The sequence below is a fragment of the Vanessa cardui genome, chromosome W (assembly GCF_905220365.1).
Source record: "Vanessa cardui chromosome W, ilVanCard2.1, whole genome shotgun sequence".
Classification (NCBI taxonomy): Eukaryota; Metazoa; Arthropoda; class Insecta; order Lepidoptera; family Nymphalidae; genus Vanessa; species Vanessa cardui.
In genome coordinates, this window is record NC_061153.1 from 2,615,061 (window position 1) to 2,630,357 (window position 15,297).

General features: G+C 38.1%; 1 protein-coding gene across 1 annotated transcript; it reads right to left on the bottom strand.

Moving 5' to 3' along the window:
- Nucleotides 1-12,222: 12,222 nt before the first annotated feature.
- On the bottom strand, nucleotides 12,223-13,437 carry LOC124542426. Its single transcript, XM_047120379.1, has 3 exons — nucleotides 13,353-13,437; nucleotides 12,936-13,058; nucleotides 12,223-12,773 (listed from the first exon to the last, which is right to left on the bottom strand). The coding sequence occupies exons 1-3, from the start codon at nucleotides 13,435-13,437 to the stop codon at nucleotides 12,223-12,225; spliced, it is 759 nt and encodes a 252-aa protein (XP_046976335.1).
- Nucleotides 13,438-15,297: the final 1,860 nt, after the last annotated feature.

Here is a 15,297-nt window from a genome sequence, read left to right on the forward strand (position 1 = left end):
AAAACACAAAAATAAACTTTAGTATCAACGATACTTGTTTACTACGTACATATATGTGATATTCAGTGATTTTTATGAGTGATTAAAGTAAAAGTTAACAACTTTATTGCGGAACTTGAGAGTATTACGTAAAACAAGTATTCGATCGAAATATTATCGAGATTTCTACGTTAGTTAATGTGTTACTACTATGGAGTCACTTTATTCTTTACAAGATGAGTTGTTCGACATTTAGTAAAAGGTGAGAGAAACTTTAAGAAAACTGGAAAAGAAAGAATTAGACTTCAGTATTTAGAAACGAGATTAGAGGTGTTAGAACAACTATTTAAAGATTTTAGAGAAACACACAAGGATATTGTTGTAAAATCGAGTTTACGAGAATGTAGTATAAATCGAGTTTACGAGAAACCTTGCAACAGTTTTCGCCGCCAGTTTCCGATTTACCTTACACCGCAGCTACTGTTAAATCGAAAGAAAATTGCAGTGATGTTAAACTACCCCTCATACAACTACCTACTTTTGGGGGTAACTATGAAGATTGGCAAACGTTTTACGATATGTTTTCCTCTTTACAACAATAACAACAGCCTGTAAATTCCCACTGCTGGGCTAAAGGCCTCCTCTCCCTTTGAGGAAAAGGTTTGGAACATATTCCACCACGCTGTTCCAATGCGGGTTGGTGGAATACACATGTGGCAGAATTTCTATGAAATTTGTCACATGCAGGTTTCCTAATGATGTTTTCCTTCACCGCTGAGCACGAGATGAATTATAAAGACAAATTAAGCACATGAATCAGCAGTGCTTGCCTGGGTTTGAACTCGTAATCATCGGTTAAGATGCACGCGTTCTAACCACTGGGCCATCTCGACTCACTCTTCCCGTTTTCCTCTTTAATACACAATAATAAGAGTATTTCATCGGTACAGAAACTGCATTACCTTAAATGTAATTTGGGTGGAGAAGCGTTAAATCTGCTGAGTAATTTCTCAACGACTGATGCCAATTATGAAGAAGAATGGAAGGGCTTAGTTCGGCGTTATAATAACAAGCGCTATAATTGCAATGTTGTTATGAAGTCTTTATTCGCCATAAAAAAAATTCAAAACGAGTCAGCCAATTCAATTAGGAGTTTATTGGATACGACGTCTACCTGTCTTAAATCTTTAGAAAATTTGGGCATTAAGACTGAGGCCTGGGACGCAATTGTCGTTTACTTAGTTGTATCTAAATTGGACACGGAATCTATCAAACAGATGCATTTAACATTTAGCATTTAACCACAAGATGTGATGAGTTGCCCACGTAGGTACAATTGAGAGATTATTTAGAATACAGATTCCGCTTCTTAGAGCTGATAGATACGAACGGAAAACGTGATATGCAAGCTAAGCCTGCGATTAAATCAAAGACATTTCACGCATCAGTAGAGAAGGATTAGGAGAAAGAGAATAAGTCTAAGTCTAAACTAGAGTGCCTGTTGTGCCACGAAAGTCATTATATTAACCAATGCAAGCGTTTTAGTCTTATGAAACCTAAAGAAAGACAGGAGTTTGTTCAAACAGCTAAATTATGTTTTAATTGTCTAGTACCAACTTATGCGGTCATAAAGTGTCGTCAACCTTTCAGTTGTAAAAAATGTGGAAGGAAACATCACACGATGTTATATTTTGAGAGAGATAACCAGGAGGCAATCAGAAAGCAAGCAACTGTAGTGCCATCGAGTGAAACACATCATGAGACGGCGAGTACATCACGAGGTGATACAAACATAACTGTTACATTTTCTAGAAGGGAGCTACAACCCAACAGCGTGCTACTTGCGACGGCTAAGGTCAAGGTATTTAATTCTAACGGTTTTAAGTATATTATTCCTGCTTTAATTGACCAAGGGTCTCAGGCATCTTTTGTATCCGTGCAATTATTAGGTCTTGTACGTAAACCAGTGAGTGGCTGGGTGTCAGGGCTAGGAGATGGTCGTATGAAAATTAAACACACGGTTTTACTTCACTTGGAATCATGTCATAATCCTACTAGTTATATCCTAGTTAAAGGTTATGTGTTGCATTCTTTAACGTCACTATTACCATCAACCAAATTCAATATTCCCAAATGGGTGGAAATGGACAATGATGGTGTTATTAAGCATCCTGATTGTAATATATTAGCACAAAATACGTTTTTTGGATGGCTTTAATAAAACACAATTTTATTAGCATGCATTTACAGATAAAAATTTTAACAAAAAGAAAAACCGACTTAAAAAAACACTATTTTAAAACAAATGAATATGATGATGATAACACCGGCTCCAAATATAACAATAACTATAACTACGTTATATAATCGTAAATCGACTTTTCAGTAGTCTAATATTTTTCATTTCATTTTACTTAGGAGGACTCTAAAAAATATGTTGAATACGCAATTATTTTTATTACTTTTTAGTGCATATTCATTTTGGTTTTTCTTTTTGTTAAAATTTTATTTATTTTTTGATTTTAAGTGAAGCTGATGTTGACTAATTTTTCATACAATGGATAGATTAAGCGTTCCATTTATATGAATCAGAAACTACTTCGAGGACAATTTCAAAGGACACTTGGGAATAAAGCAAAAATAGACTTTCGAAAATGCGGCTTTAATACGTCGTGCGGCATAAACTACAAGGATCCCTCGAAAGAGCTGTAATCGACCTCGACAAAAAACTTTGAAAAAGAGCTAATATATGTCGTACATCATATGACATCACATCACACACACAAAATTTGATTAAAGATAGTAAGAAATTCTACTCCATATCGCACCCTACTGTGAGCCGTATAGAGGAGTTCCATCACTACATAGTATAAAACAAAGTCGCTTTCTCTGTCCCTATATCTTTAAAACTACGCAACGGATTTTAATGAGGTTTTTTATAATAGATAGTGTGATTCCAGGGGAAGGTTTGTATAAATAATACATGAACAACATAGTAAAGAAACACTGATAATTTAAGAAGTTTGCAATGTATTATATAGTATTGCACCCGTGCGAAGCCAGGGTGGGTAGCTAGTTGATTATAATATTCGACTATGATAATTACATAAACATAATCACATTACGGAAGGTGACTCAAATGTGCAAATAACCTATAAATAAAAGATTCGACCGAGTATCGCTCCTCAGAATTGTACCATTCCCTTCCGTTCCGTTACTTTGTCATGGATCCTATGCTCAGAACCTTACCAAACTTTCACCAAACTACCCTTGAAGTATATATTTTATAATAAAAAAAGAATCATTAAAATTGGTTAACGTGATTTTCAGTTATTCACCTATTTGTCGCGCATATACATAATGCAAATTTAACACTTATGTCGTTTTCATACGGATACCATCATCGGAAAAAAATAAAATTAAAATGGGACCCTACGGGAAGCACTACCTTTCAACCAAAAAAAAATTATCAAAATCGGTCCACCCAGTGAAAAGTTATGAGGTAACAAACATAAAAAAAAATACAGACGAATTGATAACCTCCTCCTTTTTGAAGTCGGTTGAAAAGAGGATGAGCTGCTTAAGAAAACCGGATGGAGTGCAATGATTAGCTCTGCAGTGGGCAGCAACTAATCGAATACAACTTCACTACTTTACATTTAGCATTTAGAAAGCCAAATATAAAAGTATTCATACGGTAAATGTCGCCTGTTTTCTCGCTGCAGTCTCGCTTCATGACGCCGCACACGGACTCGAACATGACCCCGTGCGTGCAGATGATGTCGGCTCTGCGGCAACAGCGGGACGCGTTACTGGCTGTTAGCGGGAACGAGTAGCCGGCGACCGCGGACGACTCTATCTCTCTGTCTTTTTCTCGAATAAAAATAACTAATATTTTTGTAATTAAAATTTTTTTTTTATTCTGAAATATTCGAGAGTTGTTATTTAACGTGTGTTAATATATAGCTAGAGCGACTTCGTTCCAACGTGCTCCGCGACATCCATTGTTTATTTATAAGTATAATCTTGTATTAAGTAAAAACAAATTTGAGCAATATGTTAAAATTAATAGATATATTAAAAATACCCATAATAGCTTCAATTATGAAAAAGTTAGAAAAAAAAAGAAAAACATAAAGATTAAAAATGATTATGCATTCTAAGAATATAAAGTATATGAGAGAACGTTACGAGGCTGACGGGAATTCTCACATATCTACAAAGCTCATTAAATACTATGACAATTTTTTTTTTATTTATTTAAATCAGGCGACAGTGCCCCGTATAAATATAACTACAAAATATACATTCTCTTAAAAATATACTTATACAATATTACATAACAATGCACAATATAATAATATAATTTACTGATACATATTATCTTAAACTTAAAACTATACTACACTACACTTTCATGTGTTGTTGCGCGTGGTGCAGGGTATCCTGCCACGAAATCTCCGGAACACCACACCCGGTGGCCAAAATCTCTGCTGCATGAAGATCGCGAGATGTTGCACGTCGTCCGGGTCGGTCATCTTCAACAGGTCGATGATGTCCTGGATACTCTTTTGTGTACCATCCCTTCTGCGTGACGGCATTTCATTAATCTTCCCAAGCGTTTGGAAAAGCAGCACTTTGCCTCTGCTGATCTCATCTTCTTTGAAGTTTGATTTGCAGATCTGCAAAATACTGACTTCGTCCATGGTATCGATGGCATTTTGTATGAATGCCAACAACTCGTTGGCTATGTTTTGTTGTTGTTGGCATTTGTTGCGAACTCATAGCTAACAGACGGGCAGCAGTTATAGCCGCACAATACGCGTCTTCAGAATTTGCACGGTGGAATACGTCCGTGTCCGAACGCGCATTGCACACGACTCGAAACGACAAAAAACGAAATATTCTAAAAGGAAATTTTTGGTCACATCGGTGCCATGGAGGATCTAGTAGGCTTAAATAACTACAATTCCGAGGGCTTTGACTCTCTTATAAACACATTATACGTGATTGCCAGGGCCCTTCCGACTCTGGTGTTAGTTCGGGGCTGTGTTCTGGTATAGTATCCCCGTGTCTGTCTGCAGCTCATGGCAGCGTCGTACCCAGCAAAACACATAACATTTCTGCCAAAAACTACTAAAATTTATAGTGATCACATACAATGAATAGTATTTTGAAATGTACTCATTGCCCTTCTGGGGAAAGGGGAAATGTGAGCACTAAAATACTTGATAACTATTACTCTAATTTTTAAATTTGAATGTGGAAATAATAATAATAACATTTATTTGCTCTGAACGTAGGTACAGAATATTGGTGTACAGATAGATTTTAATGTAAGTTCCAGATACATTCTACCATAAGGCATGCAAATATTAAATTGTAAAGTTACAAATTAAAATTACAAAATTAATTAACTAAGCAATTTAAATCACAAATTCATATTAACTATTCAATTAATATTACAAATTAAGATGAACAGTTCAATTTTATTTACAAATTAAAATTAACTATTCGATAAAATAACAAATTAAAATTAACTATACAATTAAAATTATATATTCGATGATTTATGATACAATGATAGATTATTTAAGTTATATATGTTGTATTTTATGCATTTGTTATTCATTTATGAGTATATTATTTTTTCAAAATTATGTCTTATCCATTAGAAAATCGTCTACTGAGTAATAGCACTTGTTAATTAGAAAAGAGAAAAAAGTTTTTTAAGTTTTATATGAGTTAATTCTTTTATCTCATTAGGTATTTTGTTATATATTGTAGGGGCCATGGCCAATATGTTCTTTTTTAATAAAGCAGTTTTGTAGTTGCCTGTGGATAGTAGGTTCTGATATTGAGACCTTAGATTTATAGTGCGATTTCTGCTATCTCTTAAAAAAGGAAAAAGGTGCTTATTTGTTCTCACAAAGATTGCAATTTCAAATATATATAAACAAGGAATTGGAAAGAATATTTATGTTCGCATTCGCATCGCCACAGGAAAATTTATTTCGCCCTCCATTACATTTCCCTGGGAGTGCTGTTTCAGGTCGTAAATAAGGAGGCGATAACGGTGATAGTTTATTTTCAGTTGGATGATTATACATAGAAACATCTGCAGGCTCAATATTGCTTTCTTGATTAGGTCGATCTCAGCATACAGCTTCCGGTTAAATAGGTCAAAACCCGTTTTGAGAAAGCCGGCTCGAACATTTAAAAATGTTATAACCAGGGGGACAGCAGACGCTACAATCTTCAGTATATCGTAGATTGACAAGGCAAGCCGCCCAGTGAGTCTTCAGAATCCTCATATCCATTACATTTAGCTCAACAAGTGAGATTTTCCTCGTTTTTTTCCCTTTTTAGATCAGAAAGGGATACTTAGAGTCAGTGGCCGCATAGCACAATCAGACGCATGTTATGATACAAGACATCCGATAATTATGCCTGGTAAACATCAATTTACCAATGTTTTAATTGCGCATGCGCATGAAAAAACATTGCACGGTGGTCCACGAGTTATGTTAAACTTTCTTTAGCACGTAAGAACCAAATACTGGATCTTACGTGCTAAAGAGCGTGTTAAAAAATATTTCAGAGAATACACTATATGTTTAAGATACTCAACAAAAAATACTCCAATTATGGGTTTGCTCCTAGAAGCAAGGGTAAAACCTAGCAAACCATTCAAGTCTACTGGCGTGGACTACTGTGGCCCTGTCTTTATTAAATTCTCACCAGGTCGAGGAGCAAAGTCTTACGAAGGTTATATTTGCATCTTCGTATGCATGTCGACACGAGCAGTCCTTTTAGAAGCAGTGACCGATATGACAGCCAAAGGCTTTATTGCCGCCTTCAGGAGGTTCACAGCTCGACGAGGCCATTGTCAAGATTTATATAGTGACAATGGCACTAATTTTGTCGGTACTGATAACCAAATGCGAGTCATGTTTAATAATGGCCAATCTTCTCTTCCGGGAAAAATAGCAGAATTACTTTCTTTAGAAAAAAACCACATGGCACTATATCCCTCCCCACTCACCTAATTTTGGTGGGTTATGGGAATCATCGGTACGCAGTACTAAGACCCATTTGAAAAAGATGGTGGGAAATAATACCCTTACATACGAGGAAATGTCCACTGTCCTGGAGCAAGTAGCGGCGTGTTTAAATTCCAGACCGATTTCTTTGATGAGCGATAATCCAAATGATCCTCTACCCTTGACCTGGTGTCCTTTTTGGTAGGTGAACCATTGTTAAATATTGCAGATGAGGATTACACTCATTGTAATGTAGTTGGTTTGGATAGGTGGCGATTGACGCAAAATTTTTGAAAAGATTTTTGGCGGAGGAGGTATAAGGAATACCTAGTTAATTTAAATCAAAGGTATAAATGGAACACTAAACGTAATGAACCAGAAATAGGCGATATTGTTGTCTTAAAGAAAGACAATTTACCGCCAGCTAAATGGTTACATGGTAAGATTATCAACAAATATCCTGGACCTGATAATGTAACTCGTGTCGTATCTAAATCGTAAAATGTAAAACCGGAGAACTGAAACGTCCAGTGAGTAAAATTTGTATTTTAACTAAAAAAGATTGATTTATTATATTTACTGTAAAAGTTCTGGTTTATATAGATATTAGTGTTTGTTGATCTTTATCAATTTGTTTTGTATTCGATACATACTTGAATGTGTTTACATCTTGAATATCATTAAGATTTATTATATTAAGATTTGTCATTAGTTTTATTTACAATTATTAAGGAGTTAAGTTTAGAAGTGTTCACATCTATGAGTTAAGTTTTTCTTTTCTTGTGTTAAAATGTAGTTAAAGAACTTCCGCCCGCCAAAGAACATTCTTTGGCGGGCGGAATGTTCAAACAGATTACATACATGTTTACAGTCCACTTATTAACAATGTTTTTTAGTTGCAAATAAACCTGCGTACTAGCTACACGTCCTTTTATTTAAAAAATCACCGATTAAACAAAATTAAACTCAATATCATAAACAGCCATTGAAAAAAAATTATAGTACTTTGAAGTGGTGTCGGTGTTACCGCACCGCTACCGGCTTCGCCCAGACCCTTCATTCCTTATACGACATTCTCTTATTGGCTCATTATAAGCGTGGCATTTAATTTAAAACGTCGTGTGTGCTCAATATCCGTAATATGTCGAGTGATTTTGATTGCACCTGAGTATTTTATCACGGAAGGTAAGTAAATTATTAAGTATAATATACTATTTAAATCATACACAAATTACAACGTAATCGGAATAACAAAACCTTTCGCTAATACAGAGAAAATCTTAAAAGGATGTAACGAAAAAAGTATAAATAATGACGACAAGATTTTAATAAATATCGGAGAAAATGATATAAACCCATATAAAGTAATAATGGAACTACATAGTATTATAAAACAATTCCCTAAAAATGACATCTTTTTTAGGACGTTAGCACTAAATGTATATAGTTATGTCCTTATCTAAAGATGAAATAAAGAAAAGTCACTTACGGTAAGACGGTTGATTTATTACACACGAAAGTTCGTAAGTTAGGCACAAGCACAGTTAGGAGTTCACATCACAAGCAAGTATAGTTTATAGGCACAACGAAAGAATAAAGGAACAGATACAGAAGAAAGCGGATGAAATTAATTATACAGCGAAATGATACAGTGCAGTACGTAAGCAAGAGTTAGTATCGAGCGACATGCGTTCGGCGTCGGAGCGTGATTTCGACTGGCTTCGGGGCGCGGTGCGCCGGGGCATCGGCTGAGGAGCGATACCGTTACCTTTTTGCGTGTGTCCAGTGCACACTCGCCGGCCGGTAAATTGTCGTCTTGAATAATGGTAAGTATTGATATTTTTTATATTTTAATTAATATACATAATTATATTTAATGAGATTAATGTAGGTAAATAATTTTATATAATTGTGTAAATATTAATATGTGAATTATGTATGTTTGTTTGTTTATATAATAATTTTAACGTATGAAAGAGAGCATAAATAAAGTGTAAATTCGTATGTGTGTGTGCCTGTGTGTTTGTCTGTGTGTATGTGTGACTGCGAATGAGTGAATGAATAATTGTGTGAGTGAATGAATGAATATATGGGAATGTGTGAATGGCTTCCCACATCACTCCCCCGCGGAGCCCGTTACTACGGGCGGAAAAAATTTGGGAAGTGTACTTGGCGGCCTGATCGGGTGCGCCTTTCTATAAGCTCTTTTTCGGATCGCTGTGACTTTGTTGTTGGTTGTTCATCAAGTATATAGGCTGGTTTCACTCGGTCTATGGTTACTTTGATGGATTTTCCCCTGATTAGTAGTGTCAATGTCTTCTGGTCTCTTTTCAGTACTTGATAAGGTCCGCTGTAAGCTGGCTGTAATGAGCTACGTTTTGCGTCATCACGTAGGTAGACATGGCTGCATGTAGTTAAGTCTTTGAAGACAAAAGTTGACTTGTATCCATGTCTAGATGCTGGTTGCGGTCTTAAATGTTGCGCAAATAAGCGTAAGCGGGCGATGAAGTCAGTTACATCATTTGTTGGACTGATAGCAGGACTGGTGAAGAATTGTCCCGGAAGTCGCTGCGTTTCGCCGTAGACCAATTCGGCTGAGGAAGATTTCAAGTCTTCTTTATATGCGCAACGAATGCCGAGTAGAACTAACGGTAGGATTTCCGTCCAGTTATCGTTAGCGTGGCATACTATTGCAGCTTTGAGTTGCCTGTGAAATCTCTTAATTAGTCCGTTACAGGCTGGATGGTACGCGGTTGTCTTCTTGTGCTGGAAGCCTATTAATTCTGATAGGTGTTTGAAAAGACTCGATTCAAATTGAGTTCCTCGGTCTGTAACTATATCAGTGGGGCAACCGAATCGCGATATCCAGCATGTTAGCAAGGCCTTTGCAACAGTCTCAGCTGTTATATCTGCTATGGGTGTCACTTCAGGCCATCTTGTGAAACGATCGATCACAGTAAGGCAATAACGGAATCCATGAGAAATTGGCAGTGGTCCAATAAGGTCGATATGGATTTGTTGAAATCTCACTTGAGGTAGATCGTAGGTACCAAAGGGAGATGAGACATGGCGTGTAACTTCCGCACGTTGACAGGCGTCGCATGATCGTGTCCACTCTCTGCAGTGCTTCCTTATGCCAGGCCATACGTATCGTTCAGCAATGAGCTTGGCTGTGACGTTGGCGCCCGGGTGACTGAGTCCATGCAGATTGTCAAATATTTGGCGTCTGAGTTGGCTCGTCGCAAATGGTCGAGTGAAATCTGTGCTGACGTCACAATAAAGACTAAGTTGTGAATCAGGTAAGACGATCTTCTTGAGACGTAATGAAGATGTACCTTCTTTAAGAAGCATCTTTAATTCTTCATCCTTATCTTGAGATTCAGCCAGTGCCTTGTAATCAATAGGAGTGAAAACTTCCTCGATCCTTGAAAGGGTGTCGGCCACTACGTTCTCCTTCCCCGAAAAGTGTCGGATGTCCGTAGTGAACTGAGATATGAACTCAAGATGCCGTTGTTGTCTGGGAGAGCCTTTCTCTTTTCGTGCGTGGAATGCAAACGTTATGGGCTTGTGGTCAGTGTAAATAGTAAAGTTCCTTGCTTCCAGCATATGACGGAAGTATCGGACAGACTCATAAATTGCGAGTAATTCCCGATCATATGGTGAGTATTTACACTGAGTTGAGCTTAGTTTGCGTGAAAAGAACGCTAGTGGCTGCCATGCTTTGTCCTTGTACTGTTGAAGAGCGGCGCCTATGGCTTTATCAGATGCGTCTGTGACCAGTGCCAATGGTGCTTCACAGTCTGGGTGTGCTAATAATGTAGCACGGCCCAAACTGTCCTTGCAAGCCTCGAATGCTCGTAGCGTTTCGTTCTCTAGGTTGACTGGGTGTGATCCTTTGACTGAGCCAATGAGAAGATTATTTAAAGGAGCTTGTATTTGTGCAGCTGATGGTATAAATCTCCTGTAAAAATTAAGCATTCCTAAAAATCTTCGCAGTTGTTTGATGTTTTTCGGCTCAGGAAAAGATTTAATGGCTTCTACTTTAGAGTCCAATGGTTTTGTTCCTTTGGCTGATATAGTATAACCCAGAAATTGAACATCTTGGACGCCGAAAACGCATTTAGAGGAGTTTATGACCATGCCATATTCTTGTAAACGCTTAAATAGTTGGCGTAGATGACGTTCATGTTCCTCTTCATCACGGGAGAAAATCAAGAAGTCGTCCAGGTACGCGTAGCAAAATTCCAGGCCTCTCGTCACTTCGTCTATAAATCTTTGGAATGTTTGGCCGGCATTACGCAGGCCAAATGTCATAAATGGAAATTCGTAGAGTCCGAAAGGCGTGGTGATGGCTGTTTTCGGTACGTCTTCTGCGAACACTGGAATTTGCTGATAGGCCTTTTCTAGATCCAAGGTGGAGAAGATGGTACAACCGTTAATGCTATGTGCGAAATCTTGGATGTGACGAATTGGATAGCAATCGGGTACTGTGCGGGCGTTTAACATCCGATAATCGCCACATGGTCTCCATCCATTGTCTTTTTTTGGAGCAAGGTGTAAGGGTGACGCCCACGGACTTTCTGATGGTCTGACTATACCACTCTGTATCATGGCATCGAATTCATGTTTGGCTATTTTTAATTTGTCTGGTGCCAAACGTCGTGGAGTGCATGATATTGGTGGACCGGGCGTTGTTCTGATATGGTGAACAATGTTGAGTTTCACCAGACGAGGTGTTCCAGATGGTCGAGTAATTTCTGGATATGATCGTAATATGTCGAGGTACTTGGACTCGCCCCAAATCGTACGAATCGACGAAATGGTATCTAACCTGGCTGATGTAGCTGACGCTTGGAGCGTGGTCACATTGTCGATCAGTCGTTTGTGTTGGCAGTCAACAGCTAAGTTATAGAAACTAAGGAAGTCGACTCCGATGATGGCCTTGGTAAGTCCACTACCACGAATCGCCATGTAAACTTGCGACGAAGACCGATGTCTAATTCCAGGTGTTTGTAGCCGTACGTATTAATAACTGTCCCGTTCGCAGCGAAGAGTTGGTAATTAGTTCTTGGCCTGTATTCTTTAATTGCCACTCGAGGATAAACACAGATGTCACTGCAAGTATCAATGAGGAACTGTGTTTTAGTGTTGCGGTCAGTGATGAACAGGCGACTAGAACTCGGACAATCATCAGTCGCCATTAGCGACTGCCCGGAGCGTTTCCCGCGCTGTAATCGCAGGGCTTGACGCATTTCTTAGCCGTTGTCCCGAATTTCGCATGATACCAGCAGATAGGGTATTTTCTGTATGAAGAATGCGATCTGCTGGAACTACGCTTGCGCTCGTCTCTTCCTCTAGACATTGGTCGTGGTTTTCTCGAAGCATGGGTCGTTAAAGCTTGTACTTGCTTTGTCAATTCCGAAATCATCTTCGCCATGTGATCCAGGGTGTTTTGAGTCGATGTAGAAGTACTGGCAACTACTGGAGTGCGGGGAACAATATCATTCACTCTGTCTGCTACTTCAGCTAGTGTTGCTAAAGGTGTAGTTGGTTGCGCTGCCAAGACTGCTTGAATGCTATTGGGTAAGCGACTGGTCCAAATGGTCTTCAGAAAATCTTCAGGAATGTTAGGTCCTGCCAGGTGTTGCAGGTGTCGCAAGAATTGTGACGGTTTGCGGTCACCTAGCTCTTCATGCATAAGCAATTGTTGTACTTCTTTTTCACGCGAGGCTGACAATCTCTTTGTTAGCTCTGTTTTTAATTTCTCGTATTTATTCGTTTTAAGGTGGAGCGATAATTATATCTTTCACTTCTGCGGCATAGACATGATCCAATTGTGCAGTGACGTAATAGAATTTGGTAGCATCCGCAGTTATATTAGCCAACGCGAATTGGCCTTCCACTTGAGCGAACCATAACGCCGGCTCTTGAGGCCAAAACGGCGGAATCCGTACTCCGACACGATATGATTCACTTGACGGATCAGTGGAAACGCGCACTTGATTTTTCGAATCACCGGCAGTTTCGTTGTTAAAACTGATTTTGAATTTAACGATAAATTTAAACGTTCTTAAACCGGGGTCACCACTTTAGGACGTTAGCACTAAATGTATATAGTTATGTCCTTATCTAAAGATGAAATAAAGAAAAGTCACTTACGGTCAGACGGTTGATTTATTACACACGAAAGTTCGTAAGTTAGGCACAAGCACAGTTAGGAGTTCACAACACAAGCAAGTATAGTTTATAGGCACAACGAAAGAATAAAGGAACAGATACAGAAGATAGCGGATGAAATTAATTATACAGCGAAATGATACAGTGCAGTACGTAAGCAAGAGTTAGTATCGAGCGACATGCGTTCGGCGTCGGAGCGTGATTTCGACTGGCTTCGGGGCGCGGTGCGCCGGGGCATCGGCTGAGGAGCGATACCGTTACCTTTTTGCGTGTGTCCAGTGCACACTCGCCGGCTGGTAAATTGTCGTCTTGAATAATGGTAAGTATTGATATTTTTTATATTTTAATTAATATACATAATTATATTTAATGAAATTAATGTAGGTAAATAATTTTATATAGATATATAATTGTGTAAATATTAATATGTGAATTATGTATGTTTGTTTGTTTATATAATAATTTTAACGTATGAAAGAGAGCATAAATAAAGTGTATATTCGTATGTGTGTGTGTGCCTGTGTGTTTGTCTGTGTGTATGTGTGACTGCGAATGAGTGAGTGAATAATTGTGTGAGTGAATGAATGAATATATGGGAATGTGTGAATGGCTTCCCACACTTTATTCTGCAGGCAACGTACAACCCTCATTTTAATGTAGATTTATTAAATTACCAATTCAAGCTAATATCACAAAATTTTAAAAATTGTCACTTTATAGAAATACAAGACATAAACCGACATAATAATATTAGTAAAATAGTATATAGAATTGTCAAAAAATACATTCCGTACACACCGAGTATTAATGTTGTGCAAAGAAAATTATTAAAATCAAGTCAGGACAGTAAATATATTTTTTTTTGTGGGTAGGCGTGAAATAAGTAAATGCGTTAACTTTTGCTCCGATTTTAATATTCTTAAAAAATTACAATTTTTTTGTATATTTATATATAAATGTACCGGTGAACTATATATACCTACCAGCTACTTAACCTATATTTGTGTAGAACTGTAAAAACATAATCACTTTTTTGGCACTATGGAGTCAATAAAACATACACTGGACGAGCTCACTCAAATTTTTAATGCCAGAATGAATGACTTCCAGCGTGAATTGAAAGGGAGTATCCCTGCTGCGAGCCCCACTTCAAACATAAACTCACAATTCCACTCCTTTCGTACATTTGTGCTCACTGCCCTAGAAAATCTACACCTTCAAGCGGAATTCCTCTCTAAGCAGCAAGATGATTTGGAGATGCGCACCCGGAAAAAGATTCTTCTACTGCATGGAGTCCCGGAGGAACATAAAGAAGACTCGGCTGCTTGTGTTGCTCAATTGTTAAATAAACACCTCGCTCTTACACAACTTACATCTAGTGACTTTACTCTCTGCCATAGGCTGGGTAATCCGAAAAAGGGCAAGTCGCGAGCAATTCTCATTAAGTTTAAGGAGTTCTCCCTCAGAAACCAGGTGTGGACATCAAAATCTAATTTGAAGGGCACTGGTGTAACTATATCCGAGTTTCTAACGAAAAGACGACATAAGATCTTCGTAGCAGCTCGCCAACGCTTCGGAGTCGCCAAATGCTGGACTCGTGATGGTGTCATTTTTGTCCTGGGCGCGGATGGAACAAGACACCGTTTGTCAAGCATGCCTGATCTAGATGCAGTCCCCTGCTCCAATGCCAGCACTTCCGATGCTTACGTCATGTCTCCGAATGAAGATGTCTCTAAACCTTCGAAGCCAACCATAACGAGAACCAAAAGGACTGTAAAGAAATAGCCGACTCCTCTATTTTCCGCCAGGTCGCTTTATTTATTGTATATATTCTTATCACTTTTCTGCGCGTTATTTTGCTGTAGGTATTGTTCTTTTCTATCGAGTTCTCCATTCATTTTAGTTTCTTCCAACTTTAGTTTCTTTATTATTTTTGATATGGTTTTACCTACTTTTTATTTATACCTTGTTATATTTATTTATTTTTTTTAATGTGCCTTTTATTTGCGCCAAGAAGGCACAGATTATTTCGCCAATGTCACGTGCGATGGAGAAGACACGATGGAGATTGAACGGTGCGGTCGAGATTGCAGGCTTA